Source organism: Trachinotus anak, unplaced genomic scaffold (assembly GCF_046630095.1).
Source record: "Trachinotus anak isolate AG129_WGS33_773 ecotype Australia unplaced genomic scaffold, CSIRO_AGI_Tana_v1 ptg000016l, whole genome shotgun sequence".
NCBI classification, from domain to species: domain Eukaryota; kingdom Metazoa; phylum Chordata; class Actinopteri; order Carangiformes; family Carangidae; genus Trachinotus; species Trachinotus anak.
The window spans coordinates 6,547,022-6,567,774 of NW_027273867.1; the positions used below are offsets into that span (position 1 = coordinate 6,547,022).

At 41.4% G+C, this 20,753-nt stretch overlaps 1 protein-coding gene across 5 annotated transcripts; it reads left to right on the forward strand.

The window, feature by feature from the left end:
- Window positions 1–22: 22 nt before the first annotated feature.
- On the forward strand, window positions 23–15,393 carry LOC139634260 (homeobox-containing protein 1). Of its 5 annotated transcripts, XR_011693932.1 has the most exons (12): window positions 23–163; window positions 1,301–1,412; window positions 2,697–3,126; window positions 3,455–3,540; window positions 5,164–5,274; window positions 6,413–6,625; window positions 7,866–8,022; window positions 9,980–10,062; window positions 11,431–11,526; window positions 11,666–11,784; window positions 13,384–13,694; window positions 13,908–15,393. XR_011693932.1 is itself a non-coding variant. In XM_071500614.1 (11 exons), exons 2-11 carry the CDS (start codon window positions 1,331–1,333, stop codon window positions 13,528–13,530), a joined length of 1,524 nt encoding a protein of 507 aa, XP_071356715.1. In that variant the 5' UTR covers window positions 23–163; window positions 1,301–1,330; the 3' UTR covers window positions 13,531–15,393. The 5 variants fall into 5 exon arrangements, 4 of the variants coding, with proteins under 4 accessions (XP_071356715.1, XP_071356717.1, XP_071356718.1 ...); XM_071500614.1 differs by having other exon boundaries at window positions 13,384–15,393; XM_071500616.1 differs by lacking the exons at window positions 13,384–13,694; window positions 13,908–15,393 and adding an exon at window positions 12,201–13,367.
- The last annotated feature ends 5,360 nt before the right edge of the window (window positions 15,394–20,753 follow it).

A 20,753-nucleotide genomic window follows, 5' to 3' on the forward strand; every position in this document is an offset into this window, starting at 1 on the left:
TGACCCTGCAACGTTCACCCTCTGGTCGCTAGTTAACCGTCGGCTCCGGACCAGGGAGTTACTTTCTTCAGTGGGGTCGGGTGGACCGACACTTCCTCCACAGTTTTCACCACCTTCCCTCCTCGTCCAGCCGGCTGCAGCTATCTCTCCACAGCAACGGGAGGTAAGAGAGGTGCTCCGCGGTGGGACAATCCGGTGCTAGCTATCGGCTAACTTTGCTAGCTAGCGAGCTAACTCGTTAGCAACTGGCTGAGTTCCAGCCCCTCGACCTTATACACAAAATGTTTGCTTGCAGCAACGTTTAACTGTACAGGTTTCGTGGATATCAGTCTGTTTAAAACACTGGCACACTGTCAATGAAACCTCCAGGGTTCAAGTTTAAGTTAAGTTGATAACCGAGACTAGACAGACTGTAGCGTCAAGTTGGCCAGACTCAATAGTTGGTTCCTGTAACCTTCAAAATAAAAGCGCACTGTGTCTACACGGATAATACGTTCAGTCTGTGTGAGAAACGAATCAGCAGCATCCTATTTTCACTTACTTTGCCAAAGGGTTGCATAAGAGGTGTATGTTACAATGAGACAATAAATTGTCAAGTTTATCATCTAAGCAAATGTGCCACATATACTCCCGCTTTTAAAACGAGGAACTTTTTTCCCCATGTGACTTCTTTATCACTGTAAATTGAATATCTGTGGGATATTTTGGGAGTGTTTGCCATTGTGGACAATACCTCTGGCTTACTGAAGTTCTGTATGGGATTTTTCACTAATTTCTAACAGTTACAGGGTGAATGGATAACCTTTCAAATAGATCAGTAGACTAAAATAAATGAAAAATGGTTGTTAGTTGTTACCCTTATGAATAAGAAAATAATATGCTTGTCAAGTCTGTGGTCAATTGACAAAGGAGTAGAAGAATATTAATAACTTACTACTTTGTACTCCATGTAAATAGGATGTTTTAGTTATGCGACCAGAGACTTGTGGATATAACATTGTGCCACGGGGGTAAAAAACGTACATGCAGCGCTCGTTGGGGTGCAATAAAATGCTGTTATTGTGAATGCAACATTGCAGCACTTCCGCTTTGTATGTAACTCGTACCAGCGAACTTAACACAACAAAATAGCAGCTATGGATGAGGGGCTGGTGCTCGGGGGAACCACGCAGAGTTGATGGTGTTAGCCTAGCCAACATAGCCTGCTAGCGAGTGATCTGCCGCTGCAGGGTTGCCAGCATGCTAACAGAGGCAGCTTAACCGCAGCACACTGCAGCAACTCTCTCGTCTCACTCCGTAGAGGTCCAGCCGAGCTGAACTCCGCTGAGCCATGCGACAGTGGTGTGTCCCCGCTGCGACCCCACGCACTGAACCACTCCCGGGGCGCCTGTCTGTGTCGCCCCCTCCATCAGGTAAGACAGCCTCAATGACGGGACACCGTGTTACTCACTTTTAAACCCGAACCCGCTCGTTGTTTTGTTCTCAATCTTTTGGTTTTGCTCAAAATAACCCTGAATCCCAGCATGGGAACATTTCCTGACTTAAATAACTTTGGCTCTGACGGGCGTCCCACTGTGCTGTCAACACAAAATTTAAAACAGGATTCTTTGCAAAAATCTGGCAAGTTAACTCTCTCCTGCTTATCAACAGAGTTGAGCTTTGGACTTGAAGCATCCCAGATATCACTGTCCTCCTGGTACACATCCCGTTTAACAAGATCAACTTTTTATAGGTAGCTGGCTCTGCTTGTTGTAGCTCACCACTGTGTATCTTAGTGGATGGATGTGCAAAATCATGAAAACCTATGCTGAATTGAAGCGTGTGTTTAAATACATTTGTAAATCATATCAAGTTTTGTTCTCCCACTTCTCTCCCTTTTCAATTAGGCAAGGTCATGTTAAATTGCTGGATTTTTTTTTTTAAAGAAATGTATTTAATGTAATATTTACTCTCTGATCTGTGCAATTAATATAGAGTTTTAAGGCTACGCTCCTTACAACCCTGCACAGGACAGGTCAGGTATAGAAAGTGAAAGGATGGATGGATATGACTAGGCTGAGGGGACCTGATGTTAGTCTATGTATGCCAGGGTGATCTTACTTTAATTCCACCCTGGACAAATGGAGCAAGGTTAGCCCCAACTGTCTGTGCCAAGTGTTTTGAATGGGTGCCAAAACTTTGAATGACCCAAGGGTTCTTCAGAGGAGAATGCAGTCTGTTCCTTTTCCTAAGTTGAGTTTCGTAAACCAGCCTTGTTGTAACATCACTAAAATGATTAAGTTATTTGCAGTTAAAGTGTTGTGTTCAAGATAAATGAACCCCAGCAAAGGAAGCGTAGTGTTTGAATTCAGCTTTGCATGTCTTTTTTTATTTGTGTTTTCATCTATTAATAATCCTTTCTCATTTATCAGTTTGTCGGCAGGTTCTGAAAAAGTCTGCAACATATTCTCTAAATTTAAGGTCTTTCAAAGGTGCTGAGTAAAGATAAATATAGCAGTATAAGTGCCGGTCACACTTAATGAAGTCTTGGGTTGCTGTTTATCTGGTGAGGATTCAACCCAGCCACGCAGACATTTGGTTTATTATTAGAGTTACAGTTGGTTCATATTCACTTACGAAATTGGTCTCGTATTTCATTCAGAAAGCTGGTTTCAGGTTCATTTTGGCAGAATTTACCCCCCTCATTATGTATGCAGATGCCAGAATGGAGTGCTGTGAGGTGGAGCCGCGCTACACCATCGAACAGATCGACCTCCTGCAGCGCCTGCGTCTATCCGGCATGACCAAACCTCAGATCATCCACGCTCTGGAGTCCCTGGAGAGGCTCGACCCAGACCACCGCCCAACGCACTGTGACTCTCACCCGGCCCCGTCCAACAACACCCCCACCACAGCCGCTCCGGCCCCATCCTCATCGTCATCCTCCTCCTCTTCCTCGCTCTCCCTTGCATCTGCTACTACGCAGACCTCCGGCCTGGACGGCGCCGCGCTGTCCCCCAGCCACAGCTACGAGGCCTCGCCTCCGCCCCTGTACCCTCCCAGTGTGGCGGTTCAGAGGTCGTTCAGTTACGACATGATGGGAGAGGAGGAGTGGGACCTGGAGGAGAAGGTGGAGGAGTACATGAGGTGAGGAGGGAACGGGGGGGAAGGTGATCCTAATTGTGATGAGAGAGCCAGAGATGAATTAGTGCCAGGTGAGGATGAGTTGAAAAGAAAGACCAGAAGAATAGTAGAGACAAAGGGAGACTATTATAACATCAGATAATGACAGCGTCTCTCCCCAGAGGTGCAGACTTGTTCTCCAGAATTTTAGTGGAGTTAATTCAGGTCAGGTGTTTGGGGATGGCTGAAAAAAGAGAGGCATCAGTGAATAAGGTTAGTCAGAGCAAAGGCTTGTGCTTTAACCACAACGTAATGGGTCTTGTGCCATGATGGGGTTTCTTTGCTTTTACAGGAGAGACAGCAACCTGGTGAAAGAGGAGATCAAAACGTTCCTCAACAATCGCAGGATCTCTCAGGCAATCGTAGGCCAAGTCACAGGTACCCTGCCCTTCACTACAGATTATCAAACTGCCACAGCCGCAGCTGATCTGTCAAATGTCACTTGCTGGCAGGTATGAAGAGTGTAGAAATGTGGGGGTGGGGATCTCATCCTTCAGTTTGATTTTGATTCAAACAGGACACATAATTGATTCTTGTCTCATTAAATAGAAAAGTAAACAGAAGACAAGTTTCAGACTCTTACTCCGGTTCACTGAATACCAACAAGAAACGCAACTGGCCACTAAGCTAAGTGGTTTCGATCAGAGACCCTGACTGACCAAGTTTGTTGAGTCTGTATGTTCAGGAGTAAGAGGGGAAAAAAGTCCACTGCTCTCTCACTGACACTTACAATAGAGAATACTAGAGCTGCAGCTAATAGTTATTTTCATTATCGATTAATCTGCAAATAACTTTTTAAAATTAATGTCTAAAAATACTGAAAAATGTGCATCACAGTTTCCCAAAACCCAAAGTGACGTCCTCAGATGTCTTGTTTTGCTTTTCCAGATTTTCATCTGATAATAACATGAGAGAAAGAAAAGCAGGAAGTCCTTGAAAAATGAAAGTTGTTTGAAACATGGTAGAAATGATTAATTGATTAAAAATAGTTGCTTATTATTTTTCTGTCTGGTGACCAACTAATTAATTAATTGACTACTTCTTTCAGCTCTAGAGAATAGTCTCCACTGCAGCGCTGGGGTCAGGGGAACCTGTCTTTATCTACACTGCTGTACAGGCCTTTATTTTGAAATCAAATGGGACTGTGTCATTTGCTTGATCTGAGTTGGCTAACAAGATTCATCGTGAACAACTTTGTTAAGTGATTAACATTTAAAACATTTTCCAGTCATCCAGTCATGCACTGGCTCCAGCTTCCCACACAAGAATTTGCTGCTTTTTCTGTTTTATATCGTTTTATATAGCAAACCATGAGTTCTGGAAAATTGTGAACATTTTTCACCATTTCTTAGACATTTTATGCTCTAAAAACTGAATAATTTAATTTAAAAAATAACAATGATGTAATCATATGATTATATATTTTATAGACTCAAAACTGAATAATTTAATCAGAAATAAAATAACAAAGATATAATCCCAGTTGCATCCTGAGTTTTAACACAAATGACTATGCATCAATACATGGTTCAGTGGTGCAGTTCAGTGGTACAGTTTCATTTAATGATTAAAATCTAAAAGAGGCAGCACAGTGTAGATATGACTCCACTGGGCTAAATATGTTTTTTTTTAGCAGAGCCTGTTCATGGACTTAGTGGAGTAATAATAGACGTAATGATGCAGTAAGTAATAGGCAGGGTGGTGTTGATAATTCACTAACAGAGAGGGGCTTGTGTCTCTGCAGCCGAGGCTCAACCTCTAAACAATAAATGCTGCTCTTAACAAACTTCTTTTCTGTGCTCCCAGGAAACGGTTAAGCATCAAATCGCATGTCTTTAATTTCAGCATTAACACGGGCTTGGCTTCATTAGCTTAACAGTAGTCCTCCACAGCTGGCTCACAGCCGATCTCAGTGGTACAGATGCTGTTGGTGCACCATGAAATAAATCAGTGTCTTTAATTTGTTCAGAGATAACATGTCCTCCTGCCTCATGCACACAGGCATCAGCCAGAGCTACATCTCCCAGTGGCTGCTGCAGCAGGGCCTGGAGATGAGCGACTCCAAACGCAGAGCTTTCTACCGCTGGTACCTGCTGGAGAGGAATAATCCAGGTGAGAGTGTTGCATATGATTTTTATAGAGCAGATGAGTGGAATACAGGGATGATGGATGTTTGGTGGAGGAAGACTGACGCTGAGAGCTCATCAAGGTTGAATATCAGGTTAATGAAAACAGATTTTAGATAAGATACTTTGGGAAGGAAGGCTTGCATTAAAAAGATAATATTTCTTGTGTTTCATGAATGAATGTGAACCACTGCTTGCTAACCTTCCCCTTCCATCTTTACCCCCCTCAACCCCTCCTCTTGCATGGTAAACCCACACACCTCTAATTCCTCGCGCTAACTCCATCCTGGTCCTCGAGGGCTGTGAGGTCAAGGAAGGACACGACAAATCTATACTTTCAGAGCAAAGGCAAACGATAAAGGTAGTCCTGTCACAGGAGATGCTAATCAATAATATTAAGGCTTCTGGTTTGGAAATGAAACTTTAGTGGGTGAATGCGGTTTGTCTGTACAGGCTAGAGTAACAGCTTGGGTTGGCATTGACCTCTCCATGTCCTAGGATCCTGGGGCACATCTACCTATAAAAATCTGGTATGGTTTTAAATGAGTTGCCGCAAAAGATGCTCACAGCTTTTTATTGGTTTGTGTCAGACAGCGTGCATTCACAGTAAATCACGTCAGAAAGTCACAGTTTTACGTTACCAGTTCTGTAAAATAAACAAAGCCACTGATGGACCATCTGCTGTCCCTGCTGCCTCCCTTCATCTTAATCCTTTTTTATTTTTTCCTCTCGCCGCCCAACCAAGCTCTTCCTTAGCTCCTCTGTAGTTCTCAGCCCTGATGCTGGAGGTGCTCTGGTGCTGGTTTTCATTCCTACATGGCTAACAAACAGGCTATTAACAATGATACTAACATTAACTACGTTTCTCTGCAATGTTTCAAAACCAAAGCGATCTGACGTAGGCTCCTATTGACCAGCTCACCATGAAGATAAAAAGAAAGTCAAAATTTTAATTGGCAAATGTTTTTTTTAAATTTATTATGATTGAAAATTGCCAGACAGGTCTACAGGAGTGTGTCAGTAAACCCAGTGAACTCTCAGTCTCCAATGACATCAGCCAAACCTTTCTACAATCTAACCCGTGGCTGTGGCCTGCCTGACCATTGGTTTTGTCCCGACTGAAGGGCTGAGGTGGAGTGAAAGCCAGCACAGCGTGAGTCCCATGCCCAGGGCCAGGGGAGGGGACAGAGACGGGACGGTAGCAGGGGCAAGTGGCAGCCTCCCCAACCCCAACACCAACCTCAACCCCAACCCTGTGTGGAGCAGGCAGAGAGAGCTGCTGATGCACTTGCTGCCATGGTACACTGCTGCCGCCGCAGCCGCCCAGGCCCAGCCAGGTAACCAGTCCCTCCCTGCCCTGGCCTCAGCAGCTTGCAGCAGGGGACGCCTGCACATGAGCTGACCAGCATGTCATTAAACCCATAGCTACTTTGAGACTGCAGTGCTTCCAACACTGGCAATGTGCTTTTCTTTTCTCAGCAGAGATGAACCAGAGGATTGTGCCCCTGCTAAAATGCTAAAATGAAGTGACACCATACTATTGAAATCCTCTTGAGTTGCACAGACTGTGTGTTAGTTCAAACTGAGCTAAGTTTGAACATAGTGCAGGGAATAACCTGGACCAGGCGAGTAAACTAATATCAGCCAATAGTTGGATCACGGCCTCTATCAATAATCTTTTTTTTTTCAAAGTCTCATCACTGTCAGCATCTGTACTGTCTGTACCAGTCAGACAATAATTCCAACATACAGTGAAGATATCATTTAAAATCTACACAAAGCAGATGTAGGTTATTTCTCAATGCCTGTCTATGGTGTAAAGGTTTGACTGATGGGAGGAGCTGATGTCAGAGGATCCAGCTGCACCAGCTCTTCTTAAGTTTAAAGTTACTACTTATAACTTTGATGTTAACTAAGTGAAGATGAAAACATCACTAAATTAAAACAGGTTGCACCTCAGAGACTGGTCTTTGTATAGAGAGAAGTTGTCACTAAAAATTAGCATCCACTGGCTGCCGGGTGTCAATGGTGCATAACTAACGTTCAACTGACAGTGCTAATGTTAGCTTATTCATAATATGTGTAATCGAGGTGATGTGTAATGATCACAAAAATAACATATCTGAAATTACCGCCAATTACCAACTGTTCACATTCATGATAAAACACACGCTGACGGCGTGTATTGGGAGGACACCAGTGTGATTTGCGTTCTCTGGAGATGGGAATTGTCGCTGCACCACGTGGTTCCAGTTGGTGTCAGAGTTTATTTTTGCTGAATATTTTACCAATTGTATTTTGGGTTAGCTAGTCCACATGTGACAACTAGATGTATGTCTCTTACATTGTCACTAGTTAGTAGTGTCCATATTACCTTCACAATGCACAAGGTGAAACGTCATTTTGTTGGTGGTGAGCGATGAGTTTGGATTTAAACTAAATGGTAACGTGTTACAGCTTAAACTTCAGCTTCTGTTCAGTCGGTCCAGCAGCATCTTGAGTCTAAACAGGATCACTTCCATCTTTGTTTCCTCAGAGTCTCAACAGTTGAATTGTTGCATGTGCTCTCTTCTTCAGGTGCCACCTTATCAATGAGGTCTTTGGTGAAGGAGGAACCTGATTGGAGGACGGGGATCATGTCCGGCGACAGAGCAGGGATAGTGGCTGGGCCGCTGAGGCTGCGCAGAGGCAGCAGGTTCACCTGGAGGAAGGAGTGCCAATCAATCATGGAGAGGTGAGTGAGACGTATTGGACTTGAAGCAGACGAGTGCTGCAGGTGTTGCGTTCATGTCATGTGGGAAAATAGCAGAGAGTAGAGATTTCTTCTTTAAAATACCATTTCACTCAACTTTAAAGGAGGAAATTCTACTCAAGAACTTGATGGGTGAACCTGAAGTGAAGCAGACTTTACTGTGTATGAAACGAAGTAGCGCTGCACAATTAATCAAAATATTATCGAAATCACAATAATGGCTCCTGCAATATCCAAATTGCAGGTGCTGCACATTTTTTGATAAAAGTAAAATGTGTCACAACAACGAACCATAAATGAAGCATTGTGGTGCTACAGAGACGCACTGGCCTACAAATCACATTCTCCAGACTTAATAGAACAAGCTTGTGTGGTTCAGGCCCCAACAGATGTCACATCACCAAAATTTTTTTTTTTTTTCAGTGAAATTGAAATACAAAAATGACCACTCCCACTGAAAATGTAACTTATATCTCAATCACAATATCAGCCAAAATGATTATTAAATATGATATTTGTATATCATTCAGCCCCTAATGTTTATTTTTCTTAGTAATTAATCTAATGCTAATGCTATTTTCCTAATGCAAATGCTAATGAAATGTCCGAAAATAGAGAAGAATCACAATTTTTCAGTGACAGTTTTCTACAGGCTAATGTGACATGTTCACATCATTTGTTTTGTTCAACCCTGTGGTGCAAAGCCCATTCATTATATATTCAATTTTCAGTCACATAGGATGAAGAAAAGAAGCAAATCCTGACAATTTAGAAGCTTGAACCAGTGAATGTCTGACTTTTTTGTGATCAAATTGCCACAGTGAGATTTGTGATGATTTGTGAAGGTTTGATTTGCTCTAAAAGGCAAACAAGTATCTTATTTACAGATTAGAGTTTGTGTTTTGCACTGAACTATAAAAAATATGATCAAGTCCAACCAAGCTTTACAAAAGACTTCCATGTGTTTGACGGAGTTTGAACATGTCAGTATTTGAGAGTTCAACCATCAAATCCTCATCATCGTCACTTCCATATGTTAGAAATGCAGCTTTGCTTGAGGTGAGAGCCAGTATTAAAAACCTCCTGACTGTTGTCACTTCCTGTCTTTAGTGCAGTGCAGAAGCCTTTGGTTCGTGATGCAGGGTTTTATTAGGTGTATTATGTCCCTGCTTCTCTGTCCCAGACAGTCTTTTCAGAAGGATGCAGAGAAAGAGGAGTAGGCATTCCTCCACCCGCTGCATGCAATTGATTTCTCTGTTACACGGTTGCTGTAAGCAGAGGGTGCAGACTGGCCGCTCGCAGTAATAAGACCACACAGGGCCTCAGACGACGCTCACCAGCAGTGCCCTCGGATTACGCAATTCCACTGCAGTGCTGATCCTTATGAGCTAGTTTAGACCCAAGGACAATAAAGTAGAGGTGAAGATGATGTGGAGTGTGTGTGTGTGTGTGTCTGTTTGTGTGTAAGACAGAGTGAACAGGATAGGGCAACTTGGAGGGTAAGAGGATAAGAGGGCTGGAGGGAATTGATCCCTGTGTGTTTTGTAATGTGAGATAATGATTCTTTTGTAAGTAAGGAACATTTGGAGAGGAAGAAACATTTCAACAAACATTTCAGTTTTTACTAAAGATTCTTCATATTTACAGGCCCAAGAGGAGATTTAAGTGTGTAATGCTTTAATTGCAGAAATTAATCCACTTAATGCATCCATTAATCTATTCATTTACAGTACAGCCCTCTGCCGATGCTCCTCTACTGTATAAATATTGTCCTTTCTCTCCTCTGGTTCAATACAAAGACTAAAAGTTGATGAGGTGTAAAATGAGGGCGTAACTAGCGCTGCTCAGACTGGTGCCATCTTCTAATAAATGTGGAGCCTGTGATGTAATGTAATATGATTTAACTGTTTCCAATACTGTGGCTGTTTGTCTCCTCCAGTTTCTTCATAGAGAACCAGTACCCAGACGAAGCGAAGCGGGAGGAGATTGCCAGTGCCTGTAACTCTGTCATTCAGAAGCCAGGTACGTTTTCACTGTATCAAGGCCTGCTCCTGTCAGAAATGACCCAGGGCAGCGGCTAAAAATAGCTCTAAGTCTGCTCCCCCACTTTGAATAAAAATGGCTTACTGCATACTGAATTAGTTCTGATTAATTGATTAGTCAGTCAGTATCCTCATTAATCAAAGACTGTTTTGATGATTGATCATTTCAGTGATGTATTTAAGTAAAAAGACCTTTGCTGTATGCAGCTCGTACTGTAAAAGGTTTGCAGTGTTTCTTTGCCTCCTGTCACTGTAAATATTCTGCTTTCAGACTGTTGAGCAGACTGAACATTCAGTGTGACCACATTACACACTGGCATTTTGCCATTTCACATTGATGGGCATAATGTATTGTTTGATACATACCACTGTTTTTGGCTCTCAGTTGACCAGCAGTAGCAGTAGCATTAAACTCACCCCAGTTTTTGGATTGTTCATCTGTCTGTCTCATTCTCGTGAATGTGATATCTCAGTAACGCCTCGAGGGAATTTCTCCAAATGCAGCAAAACATTCCTTAAGATTCAAGCATAAACTGATTAGAATTTGGTGGTCAAAGGTCAATGTTACTCACAAAACATGTTTTTGTCCATTAACTAACAAATTCATACACTAATTATGACACAAATGTTTATATCTGTTGGTCAAAGGCCATTTACGATATAGGGAAGCTTCTGGGCTTACTTCAGGCACACTCACATGGAGCCAAGCATATAGTTAAAATGCCTTCATTATGCAAGGGCATATCAGAGCACAGTATGCAACAAAAAATCCCAAAGAAGGGAAAAGAACACAGACCAGTTTCGACCACAACAGGGCTCCCTCAGGGCATGGTTGGAAAGGGAAATAAACCAGAGTGGAGTGTTGTGATTCCTTATATAAGACAGATCTCACCAGTGTTCCATACAGTATATTGGAAGTAGTGTAGTGTAGACAAGAAAGTATGTGTGACTACTAAAATTAGAAAAAAATATACCAACCATTTTTGAACAATAAAGAGCCAGTTTACAAAAAACATCTGAAATCTATTTTCTCATTAAGATCTGGATACACCAAAGTGTCAAATGTAAAAATCCAATAAACCCATTTCACTGTGACATCTTAATGTTCTGCAAAAACACCTCTGGACATTATTAAATGCTGTACTTCAGGATGGAGAGGTTGTGACCACATTTCCTGGCAAGCAACCATGAGGCTGTAATTTTGGTTTCTGTTGGTCCAACGTTGGCACCTCCCAGTGTTTGTGTCTTTAAAAGACACTGTGGCAGATGGCACTTTTTTAATGACAAATTAGTTTTTGCTCAATTAGCTGTCAGAACAAATGAGTGTATTTTTTGTCTCATTACTCAGGTTGTAAGCTGTCTGAGTTTGAGCGTGTGACGGCGTTGAAGGTGTACAACTGGTTCGCCAACCGCCGGAAGGAGATGAAGAGGAGAGCAAATATCGGTGAGGACCTGACAGCCCACTTTACACACAGCAGGTGGATTCATACAAGGAGGTCTTTAGCTGTGTTTGTTTCTATCTGGGCAAGTTTACATTTCTACTTCCTGTTTTCAATCCGCGCCCTGCTGTTGAACACAACTAGAGGCTGCCATCTTGGAAAGCCATGGAATTGAGGTGCCAAGTCCAAGCTGCCACTCAAATGGTGAAGAGGGAGAGATGCAAGAGTTTGCTGATCAGGTGAATCATCGATTTTCAGAACAAGTAAGTTGACATGGAGCCACTCAGCAACTAGTTGTAAGATCCATAGGCCCTGATCATGAGACTTTAAAACAGTCAACTCGAGCAATTTCTGGCCCCAAGAACGACACTTTACGGCTGTTTGTTCATGTTGCAATTTTGTAAGCGCACAAAAAAACTTTGCAGGACCTACCTACGTCCTGTCGTCATCACCTACGTGTGCTGCATCTCCCTATACTTGACATTGATTGGTTTATAGACGTGTGTGTTACATTGGCGTGTTGACAGTTTGGTGTGTAGCCTTTAATATATCTCTCCTCTCAGTAAATAGGTTTTGGTGTTTTTATGCATTTTTTTCAAGTTGACTTTTGATTTCATCGTCAGACCAAATTGCTGTTAAATATTTCATCCCCTCCCCTCCCCTCCCCATGTGCTACCAGAGCTCATTTGGGTGATGAGCCTGCCTCAACTTCTTGTAATTCATCCCAAGTCCAGACCATCCAAGAAACTGTTTTCACACTACAAATGACCTGAACCAAGGTCCTGTTTGATCCAAACCGACATCAAGGTGTGAAAACATTCTCAGATGACTTTAGTGTCTCGGAAAAAAGCTCACCTGCAATTTAGTAACTCAGTTTCTATAATTTGAACAGAAACATGTGAGACATTATTACCATAGTCACTCGGCTAATGCTCCATGGACCTTTATCATGATGGATATTGTGACTGGTCATGGAAGGAGAAGCACCAGTATAATGGTCTTTACACATCTGGATTGTCCGGGATAAACCACATGGACGAGAAAATTGAACAATACTTACCGCATACATGTGTATTCATGCTACGTACAGGTTCTAATAAGACTGTCTATGAAAAAATAAAGTCACCATCAACCTATGATGACTAAAATTATTGTCTTTTGCACCTTTTGTCATGTTATGTAGCATTTTGTAACAATTCACGACAATTCATTGAATATTTTTGAGTGACATTTCCAGCAAGTTGTGTCATGATTGGTCAGATGCATTCCTGACACCAGTGAAAAGTTTGAAATGGAACGTGGGGTTAATTAATAATGACAGCTTTTTTATTCCAGTCATGTGTGACAATGAGCCATGTGAGTGAAGCAGCAGGGGTACACATAAATACAATGCAGCCATAAAGAATATCAACATGATGAATGTTGCCATAACATAATTTTTCTGTACTACTGTTAAAGTCTGTTGAGTCAGTCAGTGATGTTATTGTCATCACTGCGCACGTTATGTTTTAGCCAAGTCAGTGGTAGGTGGTCATTAGAGCCGGAGTTTAGTACACCGAGTACAAACTGAGAAATTGCCAGAGGTCTCGAGGGTCACAGCAGAAACTGGAGCCAGCTGTTGGCTGGTCACAGTTGGCAGGACGACATAAACACAGTCTGTAAAGCTTCCTTAGCCGCTTCGCTAACCTTACTAGCTGACCAAGCCAATAACTGCTCGTCGGGACCTTAAGAGTGTTTGGAGCCTTTTGAGACCTTAAACAATCCAAACTGTTGTACTAGCAGGAGGATGCCAACAGGGTGTATCTAATAAAAATCATACCGAAACCCACACACTCATATATCTACTGTGTATCTTTCCACAGGAAGACACATCTTCCCAGAGGATTGTCGACCAACAAGACCCCTCCTCACTGGCTACTACAGAGGTGGCAGCCCTGCCAAGCCCCACCCCTCAGGTCCTGGAACAGAAAGAGGAGGATTCAAAAAGGGAGACTGTGGATGAGGAGTGACCAAAGCCAGTGTAGTTTGCATCATCATATTTGATTTTTAATCCGTTGAAATAGGAAAACAATAAGTGACGACAACTCCTCCACCCATGTAGGGCCTTTTGGTCCTATGACACCCAAATATCAAAGGGAGAAGGGTACTGAAACTCACTGGGATGCCTCTGATGGTAAGGAGGCCACTGTATTTATCAACAGTAATCCTGCTTATATTAATGGCAATATACAGTATATAAATATATATATATATATATCAATATATAGAGCATTCCAAGATGGTATTAAAAAGCCTAAATTCCTTAGAGGGAGAATTATGTAAAAGATACCTCGCCCATTTTAAGCTACGCCTTTTTCTGTTGTCTTTGCAACATGCCTTCTTTTAGCTTTTTCAGAGTGCTGGTTTGATGGACTGTGGTGACATGAACGTGCTGAGCCTGCAGGTCAGGTTGTGCTTGCTGGGGAAAAAGTATGATATCAAGGATCTGGTTTGTGGTGACAAGAATTCCCTCTGCTTGCTTGAATGTCCTTGATCCCATCGGGTTCGTAAGACTCTTAACCTCAATCAATCAGTCGATTGAGTGAATAGGTCGATCGATCAACGAGTGCTGTTGCTATCAAATCCGTAAAGCCCTGAGGGACAACTGGAATCTCAGGTAATCCCAAAAATGGTGGATAAAGACAGTGAAGAATTGCACCGGGTTTCTTTTGTGTCTTAACATGCTTTGTTTTCTTCATCTTAACTGTATTTAACCAAAACGGGATGTGTTATTTATACCTTTTGATATTAGCAAAACAAGCCTAGGACAATATATATCATAGTGTCTCTTATCATCTGTCTTCTTTGTTATACTGAATGCTGCTCTTTTGTCATTTTTCTAGTCTACCCTCATTTCAAAATCTGTCTCAAACCTCAACTCAGCCAGTGAAGCTAGACTTATTACATAAGTCTACTCTGATTTTTTTTCTTTCTTTTTTTTTTTTTAAACGTTTGAAAAAGAACGCTAAAAACAAATGTGATCAAAAAAAAAAAAATGTGTTGGCCTACATGCTACAAGCACCTTCTCTCCTATTGGAATAAGCTAAAGCTTGAGCTCTTGTAAGTTGTTACGACTGCAAAGCTGCACTTCAAAGTGGATCTCACTATAATTGGAAGAGGGGAGCGACACAGACTATTACCTGCATTCGGACCTAGACATGTACATAACCCAGAAAATATACACGTCTATGGGTGCTTTCCGTCAAATTACAGTAGCAGTATATAGAAACTGTTATTTGTCAGACTTGAAGTATGAATAGCTGACTTAAACTCTGCATCATGTAGTCCCTTATATTCACTGGCCCAAGGCCTTGGGAGTTACTCCCTTAATGTTCATGAAATGGACAAAGACGCTTGTTCTCAAATGGCCCTCCAACAGGGCGCTACCATGTTACCTCCTATTGCCAAAGCTATGCCAAGGTAGAGATGAGCTACAGAAGCCTGTGCTTACAGGAGCAGGACACAACACAGTCACAACACTATAGATATACAGTACGTAATAGATGTTTATTTGCTCAGTACAACACTAGCCAACTCTAGCTTACCTCAGAATAACTGTGTGTCATGAATGTGTTACAAGCTGGCTGTCATGAAACGCTGACAGCACAGCAGCCATTATTGTGACTGTTTATGATATGGACAGTGTTATGTAGCATTTATGACGGTGGGGTTTGCCCTGTGTTGTTAACGTATACTCACCTCAGACAGTTGACTCGTCCGGCTTTGGAAAGGAACCCCAAAGCTGCACGCAGTTTCTGATGAATATGCTCCTCTCTATCTGCTTTTATCTGACAATGAGAAAACAATAATAATAATAAAAGTGTAAACAATCAGTGTCAGATGTCTCAATTTTCTTTTGGGTGATTTAAGGAACATTCAGCTGGCGTCAAGATGATAAAACCTGATTCAAGTAAATTCCTGGAGGAAGTTGAATCACATATGCAACAAGTGAGCACCTCGCCCTGTCAGCAGACGCCAGGTAGAACTGATTTATTCAATTATTTAATTATCAGGTTATATATCATTTTTTTTGTATCACTTTCTAATTAAAGGTGGACAAAGTGATTTTTTATTTTTACAATGAAAGCTTCTAATGCATTCAGTGCTGATCTCAGGAAAAGTGTCAGTGCTGTGTGATCATATCTGGTAAAGCAGAAGCTCGGCTGATAACTGAGGCAGATGAACAACATTTCTGTGACCTCTATGTATGGTTACATCTGAGCAGGAGCTATTGTTGCCACCAAAACTTAGGAACACAGGAATCAATTTGTACCTGATCTGATTCCTTTTTTTCCATGTATTATTACAAAAATAAGACTAAAGTTGAACTCTTCAGTAGCAAGTGTGTGTTGCCCTTCCCAAATTATTTTATTTTGAACACTAAAGATGTGAAATTTCTGAAATGTGGCCAAACTGCAATTAAATTCAATGTTTTTAATAAAAGTGTAGTAGTTCACGCCTCAACACAAGATGGCAACATTGTCACTCATCTACAAAATCACACAGTTGTGTTTGCTAAAACAAGAATAAAATGTGTGAAGTCATTGTGGAGACGGTGAGCTGGTCTGGATGAGTCCACATTTAGCTGTGATATACAGCTGTAATGTGACGGACTGGAGGAGGGGACGATATCAAAGGTAGTGAAGGTACAGCATAACAAGCAAACACACAAAACTGAAATGTCATTAAAAACAAAGTGGTACATTTCACAAAGTTGTCGGCCCTTGACGGTGTTGGAGCCTGAATTTAAAATGGATTCACTTTTTCATTTAATTCTTGTTCGTGCCTTTCAGATTTTCTTCAAGGTTGCGTAAACAGGTCTTTGTCAGACTCTCAGTGACTTCGACAGTTCTGCTCTGTGTTGATGTGGCTGTGTCCTTATAGAGCCTGTGCAAAATACACAACAGCAACACAACACGTCCCAGTGATGCAGGCGACCTTCCCCTTAAGAACAGCAGAGACATGTTTACATCTTCCCAGTCTTGTGCACTTCACGGTGACGTTTACTAAACTTTGCACTCAGATATATACTGTCCTTCTGTTAAACTGTAGATGTGTTTCTTCATAAATCATGAGCAAAGGAGTTTGACAATTTAACATTAATTAGAAAAATGTTTATATAATTCAATAGCAATTGTCTCCAAGTTATCTGACAAGAATTTTCTTTGTACTCGGCTCTTCTTTACATTTAGTGTTATTATATTATATTATATTTTGTGGCCTTTTTATTAACGTATGGCTCTGAAGACTATTTCGTCTTAAATTTACAGTTACAACTGGATTGATGGTAGAAAATGAATAATTACACAAAATATGTATTTATAAAATAATTGTTAATCCAGAGTTGGATATGTAATATTTAGTGTTATACCATCTACTAGAGCTTAAAGGTTTTTCTAGTTTCTTCCTCCACCACATCGGCGTGAGGAGTTGCCTCAAAACGCTGCACAGACAGTGGATTCATGCGACTCTGACTCTTTTCCACAGTGAAAAGTTTGTGGGCTTTTTGCTTGCACATGAGCCACTGAGGTGTCTCCCCTGCTGTGGAATATAATCTGCAGATTAGCTGAAGAGATGTGATGAGCTGACTTTGATGGTTTACGTTGTGTCATCAGTTCCAGCGCCACAGGAGATAAAACACATCTACAAACTGAAAAAGCCATCGAAGAGATGTTCCTGCAAAATGAGATACGAGCAATGTTTATGTGAAAGAAGAGCAGTTTAGTTTAGTTCAGTTTAGTTTAGCATTTCTTTTTTGTTTTGGTTTGTTGGGCACAGGACATTTGGCACTTCTGACTTCAGTGCAGTAGTTTACAAATGACCTTTGATGAAACCTAATCATGATGAATTACAGGCTGATGATCAGTATGTCATAGTGAGTTTGGAAAAGAGTGAACTGAGCCTTAACTACCAAGTCAACAGAGGGGACATGACAGGAAGCGAGAGGAGGGAGAGACGGGTTCTTCACACAGACTGAGTGATAAATGCATCGAGAATTAATGCAGAGTCCAAACATTCACTAACATTTCAGATTTACAGAACCCTGAGATAAATCACACATAATTGATCAGCAGAGGAATGCCTCTGATATTTTTATTCATTTTGATCACACATTTGGCAGCTAAGGATATGTATGTATTATCATTGCATTCAAAAACAGATGTACTTTTACAACATTTCCATCCCCTCTGTCTCCTCCTACTGAGCCCAAACTTTTCATTTGTCAAATTTCAAAATCAAATGTAGACGTTTCGGACATTTTCAAAATGACAGAAAAACACAAGGTCAAAATAGATGAGTTAAAGCAGGGGTTGGTCTCACAGACGTTTTAGACTGGTCTGTACTGTCAGACTGTTTCACAAAAACAATGACTAATTTTACGACAACAAAATTAGACACCTTACCCCAAGGCTAAGTCAGGGCTAAGATCAATGTTACCCCGGTAACAATCAATGACACCTGTGCTGACCAGTAGCACCCAACAACCAGAAACACAGGAAACCATGGCTCATAATGTGTGGTCTGCTAACACTGTTATGGAGAGAGCAATGAGAAGGGAACCCACTGCGATTTTTTCCCCCAAACCAAATCTTCTTATTGTTTCATTCTTTGCTGAATTTCACAAGTAAAATGCGCTTGTTACTGTTGAATTCTTCCTCAAGATTTTTTTTTTTTTTTTTAATTTGAAAAAAGTCCTTATTTACCCAGAATTAATTGTACCGCAGTTCAGCTTAAGACAGTCAAGAACTAAACAGCTTTGTGTCAACCTGAAGTCACTGGAGCAGGAGGAGGTGCCAGCACAGCAGCGTCTGGCTCTGGGCTGGGTGGAGGCTGCAGCACTGCCAGTCTGGCTGGTTGTCAGATCCTCCCTGACGGCAGTGATGGTGGAGGCTTCATCGCTGGCAGGAGGCTCAGCAGTGGTGATCGGAGGGGCAGTCACAGCACAGCCTGGTTCTCTGATTGCTTCAGTGTCTTTCTCTGGACCAGGCTCCTCATCCTGGTCCTCAGCAGGGCTGGTTTTAGACCACCAGACTGAGACTAATCCTCATATGATTTGTGTTTTTATTTCTTTATTGTGGTGTTATTTTATTTTGAGATAATTCTCTGCACGCGTTTGTTTTCCTTTTGTTGTTTTTAATGCTATATAAATCAACTTTATTATTATTAGCATTATTATATTATTATTGATCGTTCCCTTGTTCTTGTTCTTCATTTTCAAAAGAATAAATTCATTGTTGCATTGCAGTCACTGCTCATCAGTCAACCTCATTTATAGTGAGCAAAGGCAACAGAAAGTGACGACAATTCCTCAAAATATTTTTTTTTACAAACAGCCAGGAGTCCAGCTGATACTGAGATATTAATATTTTAGAGTAAGATCAGCTGACATATAATTGGCCTTTTTTAAATTTTATTCCCCTAAATCTGGTAGAATATAGGATTATTTCTCAGCAGCTGACACATACTCTGTTACTCATATGTCAGTCTGAGCTTTTGAACAAGTCCTTCTCTCTCTGGAGTCGATTGATTCTGGAAACTTTGAAAGAACAGACACTCACTGAACACTTCATTAGGAACATTAATACTGGGTAGAGCCTCCCTCTGCTTTCAACACAGCCTCAGTTCTTTGTGCCATTGACTCCACAAGATGTTGTAAACTGCTCCATGTTGATATGACTGCATCTCATCATCTCTGCAGACTCGTCAGCTGTACATTGATGCTGCTGATCTCCTGTTCTACCACATCCCAGTTAGTTATTCTACTGGATCCAGATCTGGTGACTGGGGAGGCCACTGAAGTTCACATGTTTGTGAAACCAGTTTGAGACGGCTTTAGCTTCGTGACATGGAGCACTATCCTGCTGGAAGTCGCCATTAGAGGAGGGTAAACTGTGGCCATGAAGGGATGCATGAGGTCTGGGGTTACTGGAGAACATGGAAAAAATATTGTATGTGGGTTTGTTCCCCAAAAGGAAAACTCACATATTCCAGGGTTGTTTGGAGCAGAAAGCTCAGGTACTGGGGTACAATTTTTTAGAATAATGAGGCATTGGAGCACAACAACATAAATACAGGCTGCTTAACAGTTTAACACTAACCCACTGCAAATGTGATTTGACCAACCAGCTTATGTTGTTTGCACAAACTATGTTGTAGGTGCTGTTTCTTACAGTAATGTACGGAGCACAGCGAAAACAACTGTGTCTGTGCAAGCTCATGGCAGTATGTAGTTGTTGTAGAGCGTTGTTACGTAGGTGGATCAAACATAACTCAACTTTAATGTTTAAGCAGGAAAAAAAATCTCTAAAAATGTCAAGTTGTTATTCCCTCATTCCTCATAGTCTTATTTTCTTCCTTTGTACCTACGTTTAACTATCAAAATTGCAGTAAATTGCAGGTTATATTATTAATTATTACCTACAATAAATAGGATTAATTGTAGTGGGACCACTGAGAGCCTTATAGAAGATGGAGGTAATGTCGTATTTTAAAAAGGGACAGCCTGTGCTTCATCAGACTGACGCGCCGATCACAGGCTCTGCTGTGACATGCTGTCACATTTCCAAAGATAATCTTTTCCAGAGAGAAGATTTCCTCAAATGTTGCCAGAAAATCGTTATATAGTCTCATATTTATGTTTTCCAACTGGTCGATTGATTTTCAGTTGAGCTGTGGAGCAAAGGAGATGGTAGAATACAAAAAGGTGAAATGAATACATCTGAGGAAATTGGCATTTGGAAAAACATTGGCGCTGTATTGCCCATGGACACATTGACTGATGTAATGTAATGGCATCGTGATAATTTCTCCCCAAATCCCTCAGAAAGCTGTTATGTGCTGAACATTTGGCCTTGAGGCTGAAGTCTGGAGCTACTCCAAATGTTTTGAATTCATTAATTAAATGAGGATTTTACTGTGTGTGTGTGTGTGTGTGCGTGTGCGTGCGCTGAGGTGGGTGAGTGTTGATACGTATGCATGCTTGCAGACTTAATCATGCCCTTTACAGGTTGTGTCCCAGTGGAAAGCAAAATCCATAAGTGAACTATTTCTTCTTATCTTGTAATTCCTCCCATCAACCACTTGAGGGCGACGTTGTTCACTGTTGATTTTTTTAGCCCTGGAGTGGTGGAGCTTTTGTGTTTACTTTCAATAACAGTGTGTACATCTGTTTTTGAATTCAATATTTTAGAAA

Coding starts and splice junctions, on each gene's coding strand:
- LOC139634260 (XM_071500614.1), top strand. CDS start 1,331: ATGCGACAGTGGTGTGTCCCCGCTGCGACCCCACGCACTGAACCACTC. Junction 1,413..2,696: donor TGTGTCGCCCCCTCCATCAG/GTAAGACAGCCT, acceptor TTATGTATGCAG/ATGCCAGAATGGAGTGCTGT. Junction 10,063..11,430: donor CTCTGTCATTCAGAAGCCAG/GTACGTTTTCAC, acceptor CTCATTACTCAG/GTTGTAAGCTGTCTGAGTTT.